At 39.2% G+C, this 19,247-nt stretch overlaps 1 protein-coding gene across 9 annotated transcripts in view; it reads right to left on the bottom strand.

Annotated features, from left to right (window-relative positions):
- The window catches only part of HIBCH (3-hydroxyisobutyryl-CoA hydrolase), a 119,901-nt gene that overhangs the window by 65,802 nt on the left and 34,852 nt on the right, over positions 1 to 19,247 (bottom strand). For all 9 annotated transcript variants that reach the window (XM_063647726.1, XM_063647729.1, XM_054476866.2 and 6 more), the window contains exon 6: positions 18,007 to 18,059. In XM_063647726.1, the coding sequence (XP_063503796.1) occupies positions 18,007 to 18,059 (53 nt within the window). The remainder of the gene's footprint in view (positions 1 to 18,006; positions 18,060 to 19,247) is intronic.

Genomic DNA, 19,247 nt, shown 5'->3' on the forward strand with positions numbered 1-19,247 from the left:
AAGGATCTAGAACCAGAAACCCCATTTGACCCAGCAATCCCATTACTGGGTATATACCCAAAGGATTATAAATCATTCTACTATAAAGACACATGCACACATATGTTTACTGCAGCACTGTTCACAATAGCAAAGAGTTGGAACCAACCCAGATGCCCATCAATGACAGACTGGATAAAGAAAATGTGGCACATACACACCATGGAATACTATGCAGCCATAAAAAAAAACAATGAGTTCATGTCCTTTGCAGGGACATGGATGAAGCTGCAAGCCATCATTCTCAGCAAACTAACAGGTACTGAAAATCAAACGTATGTTCTCATAAGTGGAAGCTGAACAATGAGAACACATGGACACGGGGAGGGGAACATCACACACCGGGGCCTGTCGGGTGGGGAGCAAGGGAAGGCAGAGCATTAGGACAAATACCTAATACATGCGGGGCTTAAAACCTAGATGACGGGTTGACAGGTGCAGCATATCACCATGGCACATGTATACCTGGACGTTCTGCACATGTATCCCAGAATTTAAAGTAAAATAAAATTTTTAAAAAGTACTAGTAAAAATAAATTTAGTTATTACACTTTTTTTTAAAAAAAAAAGATATTTAAGGTTATTTTACGGCATAGTTAACCACCCATGATTTATATTAATGGCAAGATTAATCCCTCAACGCATAAACACAGACACATGCAAACAATTCAACTTGGTGCTTGAAAAGTAAATATTCCAAAGTAAACGGTTGATAACCACAGTAAAGAAGACAACAAACTCAGAAAGATACACAATGGGGTGATGTGACTGATGTTTACACAAAAAGTCATGGATTTAAATCTAACCAGAGAGAATGAGTAAGCTCCTGCCCAGAATAAACACTGCACCACAGTATTGGAGAATATGTGATAGCCTATCGCTATCACTCAGGATAAATGGTGCTTTGAAATAGCACCATTTCAATTTCTTTTGTTAGAAATTCAAGTAGATTTGTCATCACACATGCTTTCACTATGGCATAAAAGTTACTATTATGACTATTAAATAAGTTTCTTAATGTATCTCTGGGACCACATGCATTAGATTACAGAACAGCAGGCTGCAAAGTAAAAACAAAGACTTTTTACTATGTTTCGCATATTAATGGGCTCATATTGCATCTTAATATGTACTAATATATTGATTATATAATAATGTATTTTAATGGACTAACACATAGAGATTAGCACCAAACAGGTTTTTTTTACCCTGCTATTGGGTATGTATAATTCATGTTATTTTTAGACAAAAATGATATTCAACAACAAATAATTGAGAGAAAATATTTAACTTATTTACGTATTATTATTAATCATTTACCATTCTAGGAGGTCCAGCTCAAAATTAAATTCATCTCCCTTCACTCTCCCCAGCCCACTCCGTAGCCACTCTTCTCAAATCTTAGTAAATAGTGCCACCATTTATTTGATGGCCCAGCCTAGAAACCTGAAAGTCATTCTTGCTCCCCTTTATCCATCACATACAATCCATCATCAAAATCCGTCAAGTCTTCTCCAAAATCTCCCTATCTCCCTCTTAAATCTAACTATCTACCCATTATCTCTACCCTACTTTCCTTCTTTTTTTTTTTGAGAGGGAGTCTTGCTCTGTCATCCAGGCTACAGTGCAGTGGCGTGATCTCAGCTCACTGCAACCTCTACCTCCTGGGAGGTAGCTGGTAGCTGGGATTACAGGTGTGCGCCACTGGGCCCAGCTAATTTTTGTATTTTCAGTAGAGACGGGGTTTCGCCATGTTGGCCAGGCTGGTCTGAGACTCCCGATCTGAGGTGATCCACTGCCTCCGCCTCCCAAAGTGCTGGGATTACAGGTGTGAGCCACCGTGTCTGGCCTCTACCTTACGTTTAATCACCATAATCTCTCACCCGATTCCCTGCAATAGCTTCCTAAATAATCACTTTACTTCCAATCCCACCCTCCTAAAGTCAACTCTTCCACCAGAGTTCTTTCTAAAATGCAAATCTGTTCTAGTCATTGCCCCTGCTAAAAAGCACTTAATTAGCTCTCCATATTGATCTGAAGATCAACTACCTAACATGTCCCATAAGAGAGCTGATCTGGCTTCTTGCTTACCTCTATGGCCTCAGAATTTAACCCCTATCTCCTCCACAGTATAAAATGTAGGCACACTGAACTTTGCTCAAATATGAATTCTCTCTTATCTCATTTTCACATATGCTATTATCTTCTCACCCATACACTGTCATTCAACACTGCATCAAACCCTTACACAATTGCACCAACTATATCGCATTCTTTTACTACTCTCAGCTTTTCTTCCCTGGTTAATTCCTCCTTCCTTAAGCCTCAGCTTAAATATAACTTCCTCCAAAAGGCTTTCCCTACACTACCCCCATCACTACACTATTCGCACATACACACAGTTAAGGCTGGTATTGTTTAATGTATTTCCAGACTACCCCATATTTGCCTGTTTGGACAGTAAGCTCTAGGAGAAAGGTAAACATGTCTGTTTTGTTCACTGTTTTATCACCAGAGCCCAACCAGTATCTAGCACATCTAGACATCCAGTAAGTTTTGCTGCTTGGGTAAAATAGTTGAGAACAATCTCAAATGATGGCTAAAGTCATAATGAGCCTCTAGTTAGTTTGGAAGCTCACATATCCACATATCCTTAGGGGAATGAGCTCGTTTTATGGGCAAAGAGCTCTCCTCCGCTTTTCTTCTCTGAAATACTTTCATGCCTCAATAAGAAACAGAACCCTCTAGACCAAAAATCATCCAAACCAACATGGTCAGGGCAGAAGGCCAAATGAGAAAGGCACAGGGCAAAAGGTGCCTGCTACTTGACCTTGAACCTAGGGTGGTTTCATATTACAAATGAAAGGAACCCAAAACCTGACCAATATGGCCAAAGGAAATGGCCATGGGAAAAAAAAAGACTCCTGTAGATCTCAGAATCTGTAAGTTTGTCAAAATTGCCAAGAATATCTATACTCCTGCAAGTCAAAAATTTCCCAGAATGCAATACCTCAATGGGGGGGCAGGGAGACGGAAGGTAGTGAAGTCAAGTCCTTGGTAAGAAAATGAAAGTACTCTCCAACTTAGATATCCCTGGGCTAAAGGGTAGATGGAAATGGGGTATAGGAAGGTAAAAAAAAAACAAGGGCTCTATCTAATAAGACAGACAAGTAGTAAAATACAATTAAACAAGACCATCTATGGTACACTGCCAAGCAGCAGAGGAACATCACTTAGATGATAATCCATTACATCTTGAAAAATCAATATAACCCAATGCTTACCTGTTTTAAAAAAAAAAAAAAAAAAAAAAAAAAAAGCTCATTAAGAAACTAAATGACCCTGAAAATTTACTATAACAAACTATGCAACTCAAAGCAATCCTACGGCCAGGCGCAGTGGCTCACGCCAGTAATCCCAGCACTTTGGGAGGCCGAGGCAGGTGGATTACTTGAGGTCAGGAGTTGGAGACCAGCCTGACCAACATGGTGAAACCTCAACTCTATTAAAAATACAAAAATTAGCCAGGTGTGGTGGCACGCACCTGTAATCCCAGCTACTCGGGAGGCTGAGGCAGGAGAATTGCTTGAACCCAGGAGGTGGAGGTTGCAGTGAGCCAAGATCACACCACTGCACTCCAGCCTGGGTGACAGAGCGAGACTCCATCTCAAAAATAAGTAAAAATAAAAATAAAAATAAAAAAATAAAAGCAATCCTAACTCTCCCCTAATAAGACAGAAGGAAATCTAAAAGAATCTCATCTGGGGATGAGAGGAGATCTACCGCTCTCTATCAAAACAAGATATTCATCCATACTTGGAGAAAGTTGAATAATCAATATAGATAAAAATGAATGCATATAAACATACACCCTATACACTTAGAAATCCAAGGGAAATTTCCCTCTATTTTTCCTCTCTCAGCTCCTGCTGTGTTACTGGTATTTCATTCTTCAAGAAAGCTCTTTTCATATCTTTCAGTTTTTTTAAAAAAAGAGATTTGAATGACATAGGTGGGTGGGAAGAAGTATACCAAAGGAAGCCGAACTCAGTTTCTCTAAAAATCTTAACTTAATAAAATTATTTCATCTCTTCTTTCATAAACTCTCAGGTTCTCTTTTTTTTTTTTTTCCTGCGGCAGGGTCTCGGATGCAGTGAGACAATCAATCATGGCTCACTGAAGCCTTGAATTCCTAGACTCAAACAATCCTCCCACCTCAACCTCCCAAGTAGCTGGGACTACAGGCATGCACCACCATGCCTGGTTAATTTTTTGGAGACACAGAGTCTCGCTATATTGCCTAGGCTGGACTTGAACTTCTGGTCTCAAGTGACTCTCCCACGCTGGCCTCCCAAAGCACTGGGATTACAGGCATGTGCCACTGCGCCCTGCCTCTCAGGTTCCATACTAAGTAAAATAAATGTTGTTATGAAAAACCTGGCACTTTATTATTTAATTAAAAAACGGTTTCTTAAAATGTCTTCTATTTAACTGTCACTAATAGCAAGAAACAGAACACCTTTTAAAACTGAAAAAAGGTACCCATTATGGCTAACAAGTCTTCGCAATATATTAACATAATTCAATCTTTGAGCACTGCTCATTCTTTTTATGAAAATAAGAATATGTCTTCAATGACATTAATCAGTGGCTAAACATAATCTGATTCAGCAGTTCCCATTTAACTGAGCACTAGTCAACTTTCATGTGGGTAGTTTGTACTGCAATAAAGTCATTTGGGTAACGTATATGCTCATTATTTTTATTCCATTCCAATTCCCACTTCTCTAGTCATGACAACATGCCCTTTCTAAAACACACTTTAAAACTTAATTTTCTATTATTGATTGTGTGTGGCAGGGGAATTTTCCCTTTACCTTTCTGAGTTCTTAGCTGGGACTGCTGTAACAAGGCAGACCAACAAGAGAAAAACAGTTTATTAACACGTATACCTCATGTATACACAGAAGATTATCCAGGAGAAATAAGAACTCTCCAAGAGGGGGCCTAAAACTCCAGCTTACATAGCAACTTCAACTCGAAAGGATGGGAAGGAAGGTTACCACAAAAAGCATGGTAAATAAGAGAAACGATTGTTTTGCAGATTTATGTTGGTATCTCTGTTGATAGGAGTCTCTTGCAATTTGGTCATCCTTCTCTTCCCCAGAAAGGGAGACACTCTTACAAATAGAGATTTCCTTTCTAGGTACACATTTCTCTTACAAAAAGGTAACTTGTGCTGTTTTCAGAGATGATCCTGTATCTGCTGGTTCTCAAAATAATCTGCTCAAAATAATCCTTATGCCAAAGTGGCATATTTAGGGTGGATTTTGTGGTCTCCTATAATCACAAAACCCTCTCACTACCAGCATCTTAAGAGCACTTTGAGAAACACAAAAACAATACCATACTGTGCCACATTTTGAGTTAGGCTGGGGAGCCAACTTCATTTCTATTCGAAAATGCAAGAGGTGGTGGAAAAAAAGGAAGACTAGGAGGGAGAGAGAGAAGGAGAGAAGAACCTAAAATGTTCTTTAAATCCAATTCAGTTGGGAAGGGAAACAGGAGTGGTACTACATGTATGAAACAAAAATTTAAGGACTGTCCTCTGCTCTATATCTACTTAATTTTATATTTAAACAAATCTGCAATTCTGTTATATTCAAGGAATCTTCAAAAAGTTCACAGAATATGCATTATTATGAAAAAACTATGCAAGAACTTCAAATTTTTTTGTATGAAAATCAACTCTTACTAACTTGTCATAACATACCAGAACAGAATCTAGCTTGAGGTCCTAAGAGGGATAAGACAGCAGTCTGAAAGGGCCCCTATCAGAGCAACATGAATTATGCTAAAATTGAAGCAAGAACAAATATCAAATTTATGGTAAAGCTTGTGTGGAAGAAAAGTAAAATCACTGGTGAGTTGTGAAAAGTTTGTGAGGAAAATGCCTCAAAGATATCAACAGTTTACAAATAGATAACTCTTTTTAAGAAGGCATGAGACAATGTTCAAGATGCCCACAGTGGCAGACCATCCACATCAATTTGTGAGAAAAAATTCATCTTGTTCATGCCCTAATTGAAGATGATTGATAGTTAACAGCATGAACAACAGCCAATGCCACAATTCTTTTATAATTGGTTCAGTTTACACAATTCTGACTGAAAAATTAAAGCTGAGCAAACTTTCCATCCAATGAGTGCCAAAACCATTGCATCCAGATCTGCTGCAGACAAGAACAGAGCTTTCAATGGAAATTTTAAGTAAGTGGGATCAAGATCCTGAAGCATTTCTTTGAAGAACTGTAACAGGAGATGAAACATGGCTTTACCAGTATGATCCTGATGATAAAGCACAACCACAATGGCTACCAAGAGAGAGAAGTGGTCCAGTCAAAGCACAAGCAGACTGGTCAAGACTAAAGGTTGCAATTTTTTGGGACGCTCAAGGCTGCTGGTTGACTTTCTGGAGCGCCAAAGAACCATCATGAAAAGTTAGCCAAAGCTTTAGCAGAAAAAGGCCCAAAGTTTCATCAGAGACTCCTCATCCAAAGGTTCATCAGAGACTCCTCATACACTACGTAAATGCCCCTACTTATTCCACTCATCAAACAAGAGCAATTTTGAGAGTTTCAATGGGAAATTATTAGGCATCCACCTTATAGACCTGATTTGGCTCCTTCTTACTCCTTTATGTTTCCTAATTGATATAGATTGGATATCTGTCCCCTCCAAATCTCATGTTGAAATTTATTCTCCAACATTAGAGGTGGGGCCAAATGGAAGGTGTTTGGGTCATGGGGGCAGATCCCTCATGAATGGCTTGGTACATCCCCACAGTAACGAGTAAGTTCTCGCTCTATCAGTTCATCAAAAGCTGGCTGTTTAAAAGAATGTGGCACCTTCTCTCTTTCTCACTCCCTCTCTCGCTATGTGATACGCCAGCTCTCCTTCCCCTTCTGCTATAATTGGAAGTTACCTGAAGCCCTCACCAGAAGCAGATGCTAGTGCCATGGTTCTTGCACACCCTGCAGAACTGTGAGCCAAATAAATTACCCAGCCTCAGGTATTCTTTTATGGCAACCCAAACAGACTAACACATCAATCTTTAAAAATCTGTAGATGGCACCCATTTTTCTTCAGTTACCAATATAAAAAACACTGCATTTGCATAGTTAAATTCCCAGGACCCTCAATTATTTAGGGATGGACTAAATGACTGGTATCACTGCTGACAAAAGAAGTACCTTAAATTTGACGGGGCTTACGTTGAGAAAAAAAGTTATTTTTATTTCTATCTTAATTAATTCCATTTTTCCACAAACTTTTTGAAGTCCCCTCATATTAACTTAAGAAAACGCAACCCCAGATGTTTTATATAAACGGCAAAAGAGACAAAAGATTTGTCTTCCCCAGAAACAAAATAAATTTAGTCATTTAAATATCTATTCATAAAAAAATTGTTTCTCTTTCAGAAACACTGGAATAATTTTACATAATTCTGATCTACCATGTGGAGAACCACTCAGTAACATTCATTTTTATTTTACTGTATTTCAAAATACTGAGTAAATGTTTGAATTTCTAAAATCTTAAAGACATTGTGCTACTCTTCGTGGTGGGTAACAAGAGAAAATAAAACTGTCATTTTCTATACTGGAAAAAATAAAACCTTCTATAACAAAAACAAAAGGAAAGCAGTGGGAACCAAGTTCTATGGCGCCATCTTTTGGACTGTACAAATTCTTAACAAAATTCTTTCTTACATTATTGTAGAAAAAAATTTATTGACCAGAATCAAGCAAGTACTATTCCTATGCCTTTTAAGCCCTGTTAGCTCCATGTTATTCTCACACTTCTGTACTAGGGTATGTTAAATAAAAAGAAGCCATTGAACTGAGACTGTCTCTCTGCACTTTGAGTTCCTTCATAATAAACTGCAACCTTAGTATGGAAATAAACAGAAACCTAATTTAAGAGTATAGTTTTGTAACAAACAGCCAAGTTTCAGCCAATCATAGGCAGCCAACTGATCAGACCATACCCATAAAGAGTGAACATCTTATCACACCATGCCCAAATAAGGCAAATGCCTTGCGGTAGCCAATCAGATAATTTCTCTAATTTGCTTCCACATTCAAGCTCACTGCTCATGCTGCAAGGTAGAGCTCTCTCAACCTCTTGCTGGTTCTGCATGCTGCCAGATTCATGAATTGTTCTTTGCTCAGATAAAGTGTTAAATTTGTACGAAGTTTTTCTTTTAACAGATTAAAAATGTATATATACTAAGCCTACACTAAGCAATTATGTGTAATACTAAAATTCTACTAAAAATTCTGAAAATAAGGGCTTTTTGAATAACAAACTGTAGTCTGAACACCTTATGAAAATTGTTCCTAAAGTGAACTCCCCTCCCCCTAGAATCATCATTATCTGAGAACTTGTTAGAAATCCAAATTCTTGGGCCACATTCCAGACTAAACTAGAGATGGGGCAGGGAAAGAATGGTTTTTTTTTGTTTTTTTTTAAAGATGGAGTCTCGCTCTGTCGCCCAGGCTGAAGTGCAATGGCACAATCTTGGCTCACTGCAACCTCCACCTCCTGGGTTCAAGCAATTTTCCTGCCTCAGCCTCTGGAGTAGCTGGGATTACAGGCCCCCCGCCACCACACCCAGTTAATTTTGTATTTTTAATAGAGATGGGATTTCACCACGTTGGCCAGGCTGGTCTTGAACTCCTGGCCTCAAGTGATCCGCCCGCCTAGGCCTCCCAAAGTACTAGGATTACAGGCAAGAGCCGCCATGCCCGGCCTAGAATCTGCTTTTTAACAAGCCCTCCAGGTTATTCTGATACAAACTAAAATGTGAAAAACAGTCTTTGGGAGATTTAGAAAAAAGTCACAAGAGACACAACGACACACAAGAACCTGTAGAGCAACAGCTTTTAACCTTACCTTCACATTGGTAACACCAGGGAGCTTTAAAAATGCCTAGGTCTCATAGCACCACTGCACTCCAGCCTGGGCGACAGAGCGAGACTCCATCTCAAAAAAAAAAAAAAAAAAAAAGCCTAGGTCTCACTCCACTATCCACTATCCAATTTAATGATTATGGGAGATAAGGAAAGCCTAGGCACTGGAATTTTAAAAAGACTCCCAAATGATTCTAAAGTGCAAACAAGGTTGAGCGCCAATGATCTAGAGGATTACCTTTTCAGAAGTTAGAGTTCATAAAACATCTTACATTAAGAAATGCTGGTGTCTTAAGTTTTCTGTTGCTGTAACTGAATATCTGAGACTGGGTAATTTATAAAGAAAAGGAATCTATGTCTTACAGCTCTTCTGGAGATTGGGAAATCCAAGGTTGAAGGGCCATATCTGTTGAGGGCCTTCTTGCTGGTGGGGACTCTCTGCAGAGCCCAGCAGCAGGGCAAGGCATCATCTGATGAGGGGGCAAAAGAATGCCAAACTGGCTTTTAAAACAGACCCATTCCTATGGTAATTAAACCATTCTTCCTGTGATAACCTATTAATCCATGAATGGATCAAACTACTCTACCCTCATGACCCCATCACCTCTTGAAGGCCTCACTTCTTAATACTGTTACATTCAGGATTAAGTTTCAACATGAGTTTCGGTGGGGACAAATATTCAAACTGTAGCATTCCATCCCTGACCTCCCAAACTCATATCCTTCTCACATACAAATACATTCACTCCAGCTCCATATTCTCAAAGTATTAACTTGTTTCAGCACCAACTCAAAATTCCAAAGTCCAGAGTCCCATCTGTGAAGCGTGTGAAATCAAAACAAGTTATCTACTTCCAAGATACAGTGGTAGGACAGGTATGGGGTATACATTCCTATAAAAAGGAAAGTAGACGTTCCTCTTCTACTAAAGAGGAACCTCTCTTCCTCTTCTACTAAAGTAGAGGTTCCTCCCTGTCTAATTAGGAATAAATAGTAAATTCTCTTAGAAGCAAAATTTATTCAAAGACCTGTGCTAACATTCTCAGATATCTGCTAGCCTTAATAAAGAAATCAATGTACTTTGTGTTCTTAGCTCCCACATTTAGCCTAAATATTTGCCCTGGCATGCTTATACTGGTCCAAGCAAGCTTTAGGTCATAGCCTGTTCCTCTTCCTTATTTGGAGGTGTTTTTACCTTTCTCAGCATTCCACAAGTTACTTCCTCCTTCCTTTGTTCTCCTCTGCCTTTGCCTCTTTTAGAAAGTTCTAAGTTGCAATCCAACTGGGACAAATATAGAATGTGAGGTCCCGTTCCAGCCAATGGAAACAGGACACAGCAGTAGGGTGAACGCTTCAGGTTATAAATGACCCTGTCTCCTTTGTTCACTGTACTCTTGTAGCAAAACTGCCGGCAAGTGTACTCTTTCTGCAGAAAGTAAAAATGGCCTTGCTGAGAAAATTAAGTTTATGTTCAAGTGCTATTTTTTTGCGGCACCGGGGAACAAGGATTTCTAACATTCCCATTCTAAAAGGCAGAAATAGGCCAAAAGAAAGGAGTAACAGGCCTCAATTAAGTCTAAACCCTGGGAAAGAAGACATTAACTCTTAAAGCTAGAGAGTAATCGCCATTCCATGTCTGAATCTTGTGCACACTGGGATGGGGTTGGGGAGGTGGGCCCTCACAGTATCAACCCTACTCCTAGAGCTTTCTGGGCTCAACCAGTTAAGAGTAGGTAGCTAGGCAGACATGAGCAGGGCAGAGAGCTCCCCCACACCCAGAATGTCAGGTGACCATCAAGTCATGGTCAGGTGGTTGTTAAACTAGCTCCCTAAAATAATTGGTCGCAGGTGGCCGCAGGGAAAGACATTCTCCCAGTAGGTAGAAAACACCTGAAGCTGGTGATCAGCAGCTTCCCATTAAGATCTCAGGAGCTGGGCGAGTGGGCCCAAGCATGTGCATTTAGATGCAAAATTGCAGAGTTTAACTGGTATATAACCTTTCTCTAAAAATGTTCAACTTAGCAAGGGGGAAATGCCTCAAATGAGCATGCATACAACTTGAGTAAACACACTGAGCATATGGCCCCTCGAGTGCTGGCTGGCCACTGCACATGCGGACAGCCCACCCCAAGGAAAAATCAAGGGAGAAGGAACTCAAACCCTGGAACCATGCCAATGTATAAAACCCCAAGTCAAGGGCCAAACAGAACACTTGAATCTCTCAAGTTGCTTGCTTGGTCCTCTTCCAAGAATACTTTACTTCCTATTGTTCCTGCTCTAAAACTTTTTAATAAACTCTCACTCCCGCTCAAAAACTTGCCTTGGTCTCTCACTCTGCCTTATGCCCCTTGGACAAATTCTTTCCTTCATGGAGGCAAGAATCAAGTTGCTTCAGACCTGTATGGATCCACCACTGCTAACAAGCCCACACTTCAGCTCTCTCCAGTTGAAGTCGCAAATTGGTGCCATGCTGCCAGTGGGTCAACAGTTCTAGAATCTCAAGGGCAACTCTAGCTCTGACCTCACAATTCCACTTGGCATTCTCCAGAATGGGCTCTCTGTGGTGGCTCCACCCCTGCAACAAGTCTCTGCCTGGACACCAGACTGTCTAATATATCCTTTGAAATCTAGGTAGAGGCTCACATGCCTTCCTAGCTCTGCTTTCTGACAGCCTGCAGAATTAGCACCACATGGATGCCACCAAAGCTTATGGCTTATATCTTCTGGAGCTGCAGGTCAAGTTGCACCTGGGGCACTTGAGCCATAGTGGGGACAGCTGAGGAGCACTGTGCTGGAATTCTGGGAGCAGAGGCCCAAAGCAGCCCCGGGCGGTAAGCTTATAGGGGGAGGCCCAAGTCCATCACCCAAAACCATTTGTGCTAGAGCTCTGAGCCTGTGATGAGAAAGAGAGGTTCAAAGATCTCGGAAATGCCTTGAGGGTCTTTCTCCCATTGTCTTGATATTCCCTTCTATTAAGTATTACTCTCCTTAGCAAAAATTGCTGCGCCACACCTTGGTTTCCTCTCCCAAAAAGTTTTTTCACTCTTTACATGGCCAGGCTGAGTTTTCCAAATCTTTCTGCTTCTTTCCCTTTTGATTATAAATTTCATCTTCAGTCACTTTTTTCCCTCTCACAGCTTTATGTAAGCTATTAAAAGTAGCCATGCAGCAGCCTGAATGCTTTGCGGATTAGACAGATCTTCTTCCAGGCATTCTAATTCACGGCTCTAAAATCCCGAATTCCATAAAGCCCTCAGACTTGGACACATCCAGCCAGATTCTTTGTCACTTTATTACAAGGATGCTCTTTACTCCAATATCTTGTTCCTCATTTTCATCTGGGTCCTCATCAAAATGGCCATTACTGTCCATATTTCTATTAGCATTCTGCCCATGGCCACTTAAGTAATCTCTAAGAAGTTCCACATTTTCCTCAGCCTTGTCTTCTTCTGACCCCTCACCAGAATCACCCTTAACGCTCCATTCACAGCAATACAGGTTTTTTTCTATCCTGCTCCTCCAAACTCTTTCAAGTGTCTATCCATTACCCAATTCCAAAGCCACTTCCACAATTTCAGGTATTTGTTATTAGCAACACTTCTCAGTATCAATTTTCTGTCTCAGTCCATTTTGTGCTACTGTTAACAGGATACACAGACTAGGTAACTTATACAACAAAGTTTAAAAAAGGGTTTATTTAGGTGATGGTTCTACAAACTGGAAAGTTCAAGATTGAGAGGCTGCATCTGGCAGCTTCTAGTGAGAGCCTTATGTTACATGAAAACATGGCAGAGAAACAGAAGAGGTACCAGGCACATGTAAAAAGCCCAAAACATAGGAAGCAACCTCATTTTACAACAACCTGCTCTCGCAGAAACTAACCATTCCCATAAGAACCCAGTCTTGCAAGAAAGATACTAATCCATCTTAACAACATAATCAGCTCTTAAAGGCACCACCTCCCAACACGACCACATTGGGAAACAAGCCTCAATATGGGTTTTGGTGGGGACAACCCATACTCAAATCACAGAAGTTTGTAAATCAGACATGGAAAGCGTGGCCTTCCAAACCAAGATAAATACAAAACCCCACTACTAAAAAAAAGAGACTGTTCACTTCCAGCCTGTTGTTTACTCTTTCAAAGGCTATACAAGGTGTTTATTATTTAGGGTATAATTGTTTAAAAATTTCTCTATAACTGTATATTCCTAGTTGTTACGGGAAGGCCAAAAAAAAAAAAAAAAAAAAAGGTAGGATAATCCTTGCCCTTTCCAGACCATCTAATACAATTGGGAAGATGAGATATAAAGTTAACAATAAAGTACAAACACCAAATTTAGAGTACAGACTGAAAGCACTGACTCAATGGAAGAAGAAATCACATCTAATTGTAGTGTAAGTTGAGCATCCTGAATCCAAAACTCTGAAATCTGAAACGCTCCAATGAGCATTTCCTTTGAGTATCATGTTGGTGCTCCAAATATTTCAGATTTTGGAACATTTCAGATTTCAGATTTTTAGATTTAAGTTATTAGATATGAGTTCTAAATTTCTCTTCAAAGAATCAATGTCAGTATGTTCAATTCTTTGCCTTCTACTTTTAAACATAACTTCCTCATAAAGCAACCTTTTTCGATTACCTGCTCCACCCTGACTCATTCCAATTTACTGCTCTGCCATAACCACTTTTTCTGTCAAACCACTCACCCCATCACTCTCTTTAAATTAGCCAATCAGAATTAGTTTAGCCTGTGCGGTCTAACCCTAGCCAATAGGGGAATGACATAGCAGCAGGGGCCATGTGCATCAGGAATAAGAACTCCTTCCCCTCCTTTGTCCAGGTGTATGCTCACCACTGCTCCATCTGTAAGGGCACACCCTTCTATAGAAGTACATTTCCTTGCTGAGAATTAAAAATAAAATGTTATATTCGAGTGCTATTTCTTTTGCAGCACTGAAACTTTATTTATAACATATTGTAAATATTCCAAAATCCAAAACACTCCTCGTCCTAAGCATTTCAGACAAGAGATGCTCAATCCATAATATTTATGACTATTAAAAAAGAGAGTAGAACTTCAGTCTTTAAGGATGCATGTGGTTGGGCATACCTGATGGAAGGAAAGACAATATTTTTAAGGGAGCTGATAAAATATAGTATAAAATAAACATTCTCAGGGGTTCCTCATCTGAACCACAAATCACTGCAAATGACGTAACTATATTCTCAATTCTCCCAAGGATGGTACATAACTAGTACCATTCAAGAAGCAAAGGACAGAAATAGGAGCTAATTTATTATATTCAAGGGATGGCTTAGAGCCCTAGTTCTCAAATTAACATGACTCAGAATTACTTGGAGAGCTTGGCTTGTTCAAACAGACTGCTAGGCCTCAGCCTAGAGACTGATTCTCTAGGCAAACCCAAGAACATTTTAGGGCACTAAGACTTAATCCTCTGGTGGAATTCTGGTTAAGAAAGGCTGATATAAAGTATATCTTTATTTGAAAGTTATTTATGTTCTTTAAATACTGAAAACAGAGACCAGTATGAAGAATCAGCAGCATCTTTACTTCATCTATTCAAGACAACATTATCTTGATCTGTTTCACTGCAGTCTTTTCTTTTGAAATAAATATTCTTGGTTGTTACATATGAGGAATATATAGAAACACTATACCAACCTATACAAGCCCCAGTACTGAAGAACATGGCCAGTGCATTCAGACATGCTGTGCTAGAGCAATATAATTCTCACGCTTCTGTAAAAAAATGGAAGTTCTGCCCACTTATAGCACCAAAGGGCAGTTTACCAATCCTTTCATATCAGGAGTCCTGAGTTATAACTTTAAGCGATCTTTTGGTCAACTAGACCAAATAGTTATTGAAATATTCTCAATAATATGTCAGCAATATATTTACCATTTCTGATAATATTTTTATTTTATATTTATACTAAATAACAACTTAGCTGGGGAGAAAACTCTTGGATCCTAACTACTTCACAACTTCTCAACCCATTGACTTCTGTCACATTGTGTAACAGAGAAATCTGAAGAAATCTGTATATAACCTATATCACTAATCACCCCATTTACCTTGATTCGTTGGCCTGACTACTCACAGTTAACTTTTTTTTCTTAAGGCTTATAATTTTAAAAAATTTACCTGAGCTTTTATCTAGGTATGGGTCTCTTTTCACTTATCTGAAATTTCGTGTTTCCTTTAATTATACATATCTGAGTTTGGGAGTTTTTGTCTTTACTTAAAGTCTTATTTCATTATATCTGATCATCATTTCTGTTCCAAGTGTTTGATTTACTTTCAGTGGAGTATTTATCACTCCTTTGTTGGGTTCCCAGTAACTTTCTTTCATAGTCATTACCTCAAAACATTCATTTTCATCACTTATATATATATTTTTTAATGCTTTGTGAGAGTTTCTCAAGTTTGTTCTCTATCTGTAATATTAAATTCATCTCTTTACTTCACTATCTGTAATATTAAATTCGTCTCTTTCTAATCTACCGCCATTAAAATAAAATGTCAGTTTTGCTACTGTGTATTAGTTCCCAGTCATCCTCCCTGTTTTCTGTTTCCCTTTAGCCCTTTCATCTGAGTTTGCTCTCTCCTTATGGGATTTCTTTCCTGTTTTAATGGGGTCACATTTATTTTTACTTGCTGTTGGGTATGCCCATTGTTTTTGTCTTTATTTTTTCCTGGTTTCTTTCACATTCACAGTGCGGCTCTTCCTTCAATGCTTCAGATTCTTTCCCTTCCTCTTACTCTGCAGTATTTTTTTCAGAGAGCTTTCATTTTCCCCACGTTAAAGCACAACCAACCCACGCTCACTTTCTGCCAAGCAGAGGTACAGATCACCCTTGCTAGTAGAATCCCTTCCCAAAATGATGTGCAAGATCTAAGCAATTCCTGGTCCTTATTTAGGGTGGTTCTACTAGAACAAAGGGGGAACTTCCTATATTTCAAATAGTTAAGTTCCTTAAAACATTGAACAGGTGGAATTTCAAAATTTGCACCTTTTGGCCTCATACTACCTACCTACCTAGGCTCTACCTACCTGGGCCCTACCTACCTGTGTCCTACCTATTGTCACGGCTCAGGATATGCTACCCCAAACTACAGCCACTTGGAGGCCACTGTGACTGCCCACCCCCCCCTTTCTGTGGGACAGCTGGCCGTAAAGAAGTTCTCTAACCTACCTCTTCTGAAAGTATGTCTTTTTTGTTTTGTTTTGTTTTTTGAGACAGAGTCTCACTCTGTCACCCAGGCTGGAGTGCAGTGGCATGATCTCAGCTCACTACAACCTCCCGGGTTCAAGCAATTCTCGTGCCTCAGCCTCCCCAGTCGCTGGGATTACTGGTGCACAGCATCACACCCAACTGATTTTTGTAGTTTTAGTAGAGATGGGGTTTTGCCATGTTGCCCCAGCTGGTCTCGAACTCCTGGCCTCAAGCGATTCACCCACCTCAGCCTCCCAAAGTGCTAGGATTACAGGCATGAGCCACGACACCCAGACTTGAAAGTCATTAAACCCTCATGTGACAATGGCCCCATCCTATACCTGGAAGAAAGGAATGTTACACAGAGAGGCCAAGAAGAATCTCAACAAACAAGCCTACCTAAGTTCCCCCATTTATTACTACTGAATAATACCGTTTTTGTCCAATCATACTTCTATATGACTGTCCATTGTTCACTGAACTTACACACAAAAACAGTTCTTCCTGGATCTGTGGGTCTTTGGGTCTTTTCTGAAGGCTCCCATGTCATGTAAAACTTTGATTAAACAAATTTTTTATGCTTCTCTATTGCTAATCTGTCTTTTGTTATATGGATATTGGCCATGACCCCTGCAATCGGTGAGGAAAAGACATTACTTTTTCTCTCCTCCACTACCTTTCTAGGCTCAGTTCAATTCACCATCTTCTCCATGCAGCCCTTTCCTGCCACGAAGACCAATTCTGACCCCTCACTTCTTTAAAGGATAATCTTTGTCAGTACCATACAATTTACCAATTGTTTTGTAATTATTTCATGTTTTCTCTAACTCCAGGTCAAGTTAATCAATGCCAGTAACATTTTAGACTTCTCTGTAATAGCACAGTGGCAGAATATTTGTCAACTGACAGAAATGCAGTTATAGAGAACTTCATAAAGAATCCAAACACTTCCACTAAGGTGAAATTTTGAGTAATAGGTACAATTTAGGCAACCAAATCTCTAATACTGAATTAAAAAAAAAAACAAAAAAACTCAACATTCTAGTTTCTCTTCTGAAGCTCCTGAAAAGAATCAGTTTATTTTTAAGTAGAAAAAAGGCTCTATATGTTAAAAGATAAAAACACAATCAGTTTCCATTGCTTAAAAAAACTGCTAATTCAAAAAGTTAAAATAGCATATAACGTGTGTGTGTGTGTGTGTGTGTGTGTGTGTATGTGTATATATACACATTTTTTTTTGTTTTTGAGACAGTCTCACTTTGTCACCCAGGCTGGAATGCAGTGGTGCAATCTCAGCTCACTGCAAGCTCCACCTCCTGGGTTCAAGCGATTATCGTGCCTCAACCTCCTGAGTAGCTGAGATCACAGGTGTGCGCCACCATGCTCAGCTAATTTTTGTATTTTTAATAGAGGCAGGGTTTCGCCATGTAGGCCAGGCTGGTCTCAAACTCCTGACCTCAAGTGATCTGCCCACCTTGGCCTCCCAAACTGCTGGGATTACAGACATGAGGCACCATGCCCGGCCATATAACATAACTAAGAACATAAAATATTCTTTTGGGCTGGGATAGTCTAAAAGTGCTGTAAGCAAATATTATATCTCAAATCTGTCAGGATCCAAAATCCACACAATTATGTTTCAATGAGTTCTATTATATTACATTCATCAGCTCACTTCTGTTGAATAATTATTAACTTATTTTTAATACAACTCACTCATACAATGATCAGAGTAAAAAGTCTACTTACCCCACCCATTGTAATTCCATGAATAAGTGCAACATAAGGTTTCTGGCAAGAACCTGAAAGAAGCAGAGCTGTAATTTTAGTTACAGTGTTTAAAATACATTCCCTTTTTCTAAAAAAAAACTACATTATATATACTCAAGATTTTCCCTAGGAAATTTTAGCAAGAAACACCAAAGACGACTAAATGTATGGCTTATAAAATACACATTTTTAAATGTCAATCCAACACAATCCTATCTATTCATTATCATTTAACAACTTAACCTTCGATTTTAAACAAAAGCCAGGGCCCAGTGTAGTGGCTGACACTTGTAATCTAACCTCTTTGGGAGGCCAAGGTGGGAGGATTGCTTGAGGTCAGCAGTATGAGACCAGCCTGAGCAATACAGCAAAACCCCTTCTCTTAAAAAAAATATAGCCAGGCATGCTGGCAGGCACCTGTGCTCCCAGCTGCTCAGAAAGCTGAGGTGGGAGGAACACTTGATCACTTAAGCATAGGAGGTTGAGGCTGCAGTGAGCTGTGATCATGCCACTGCACTCCAGCCTGGGCAACAGACCAAGACCCTATCTTTTTTTTTTTTTTTTAAAAAAAAGGAAGAGCTATGCCACATTATGGTTGGGAACACTCAATATCAAAGATGTCAATTCCCTCCAAATTAACCCATAATTCATTCTAAGTCTAATCATAATCTCAGTAGAAACTTTTGTGAAACCAGATAAAACAATTCTAAAATTCATCTGGAAGATCCAAAGTCCAACAGCAGCCAAGACAAAAGACATGTAGAAAAAGCATCTTAAAGAATTTGGAAACAAAGTAATGATGCATAAACACTATGATCTATCCATTCTACATATTATTTCTGGAGAAACTTTTGCACATGGGAAATAAGGGACCACATACTAGAGTACAACTATCTATGTTAGTAACTACTGGAAGCTAAAATATCCATTAATGTAAAACAGATAATTAATGTGGGATATAATCATAATATTGGATACCACAGAACAGTTGCATTCCATGTTGTTAAAACAATTTATGGAATGGTTACGCAGTAAGATAGTATTTATGTAAATTTCTAAACACAAAGTAAAAATCTTTTAGTTCAAACCTAAAATAAAAGCTAAAAAACAAAAGGAATTGGAAAGCTTAAAAAGCAGTGGCCTCTATTTGTCTACTTTGCTGTGTAAAATATGATACAATGCTCTGCATTTCTATTTTGTCTTTAAACTTACACCGCAAC

The sequence above is a fragment of the Pongo pygmaeus genome, chromosome 11 (genome assembly GCF_028885625.2).
Source record: "Pongo pygmaeus isolate AG05252 chromosome 11, NHGRI_mPonPyg2-v2.0_pri, whole genome shotgun sequence".
NCBI lineage: Eukaryota > Metazoa > Chordata > Mammalia > Primates > Hominidae > Pongo > Pongo pygmaeus.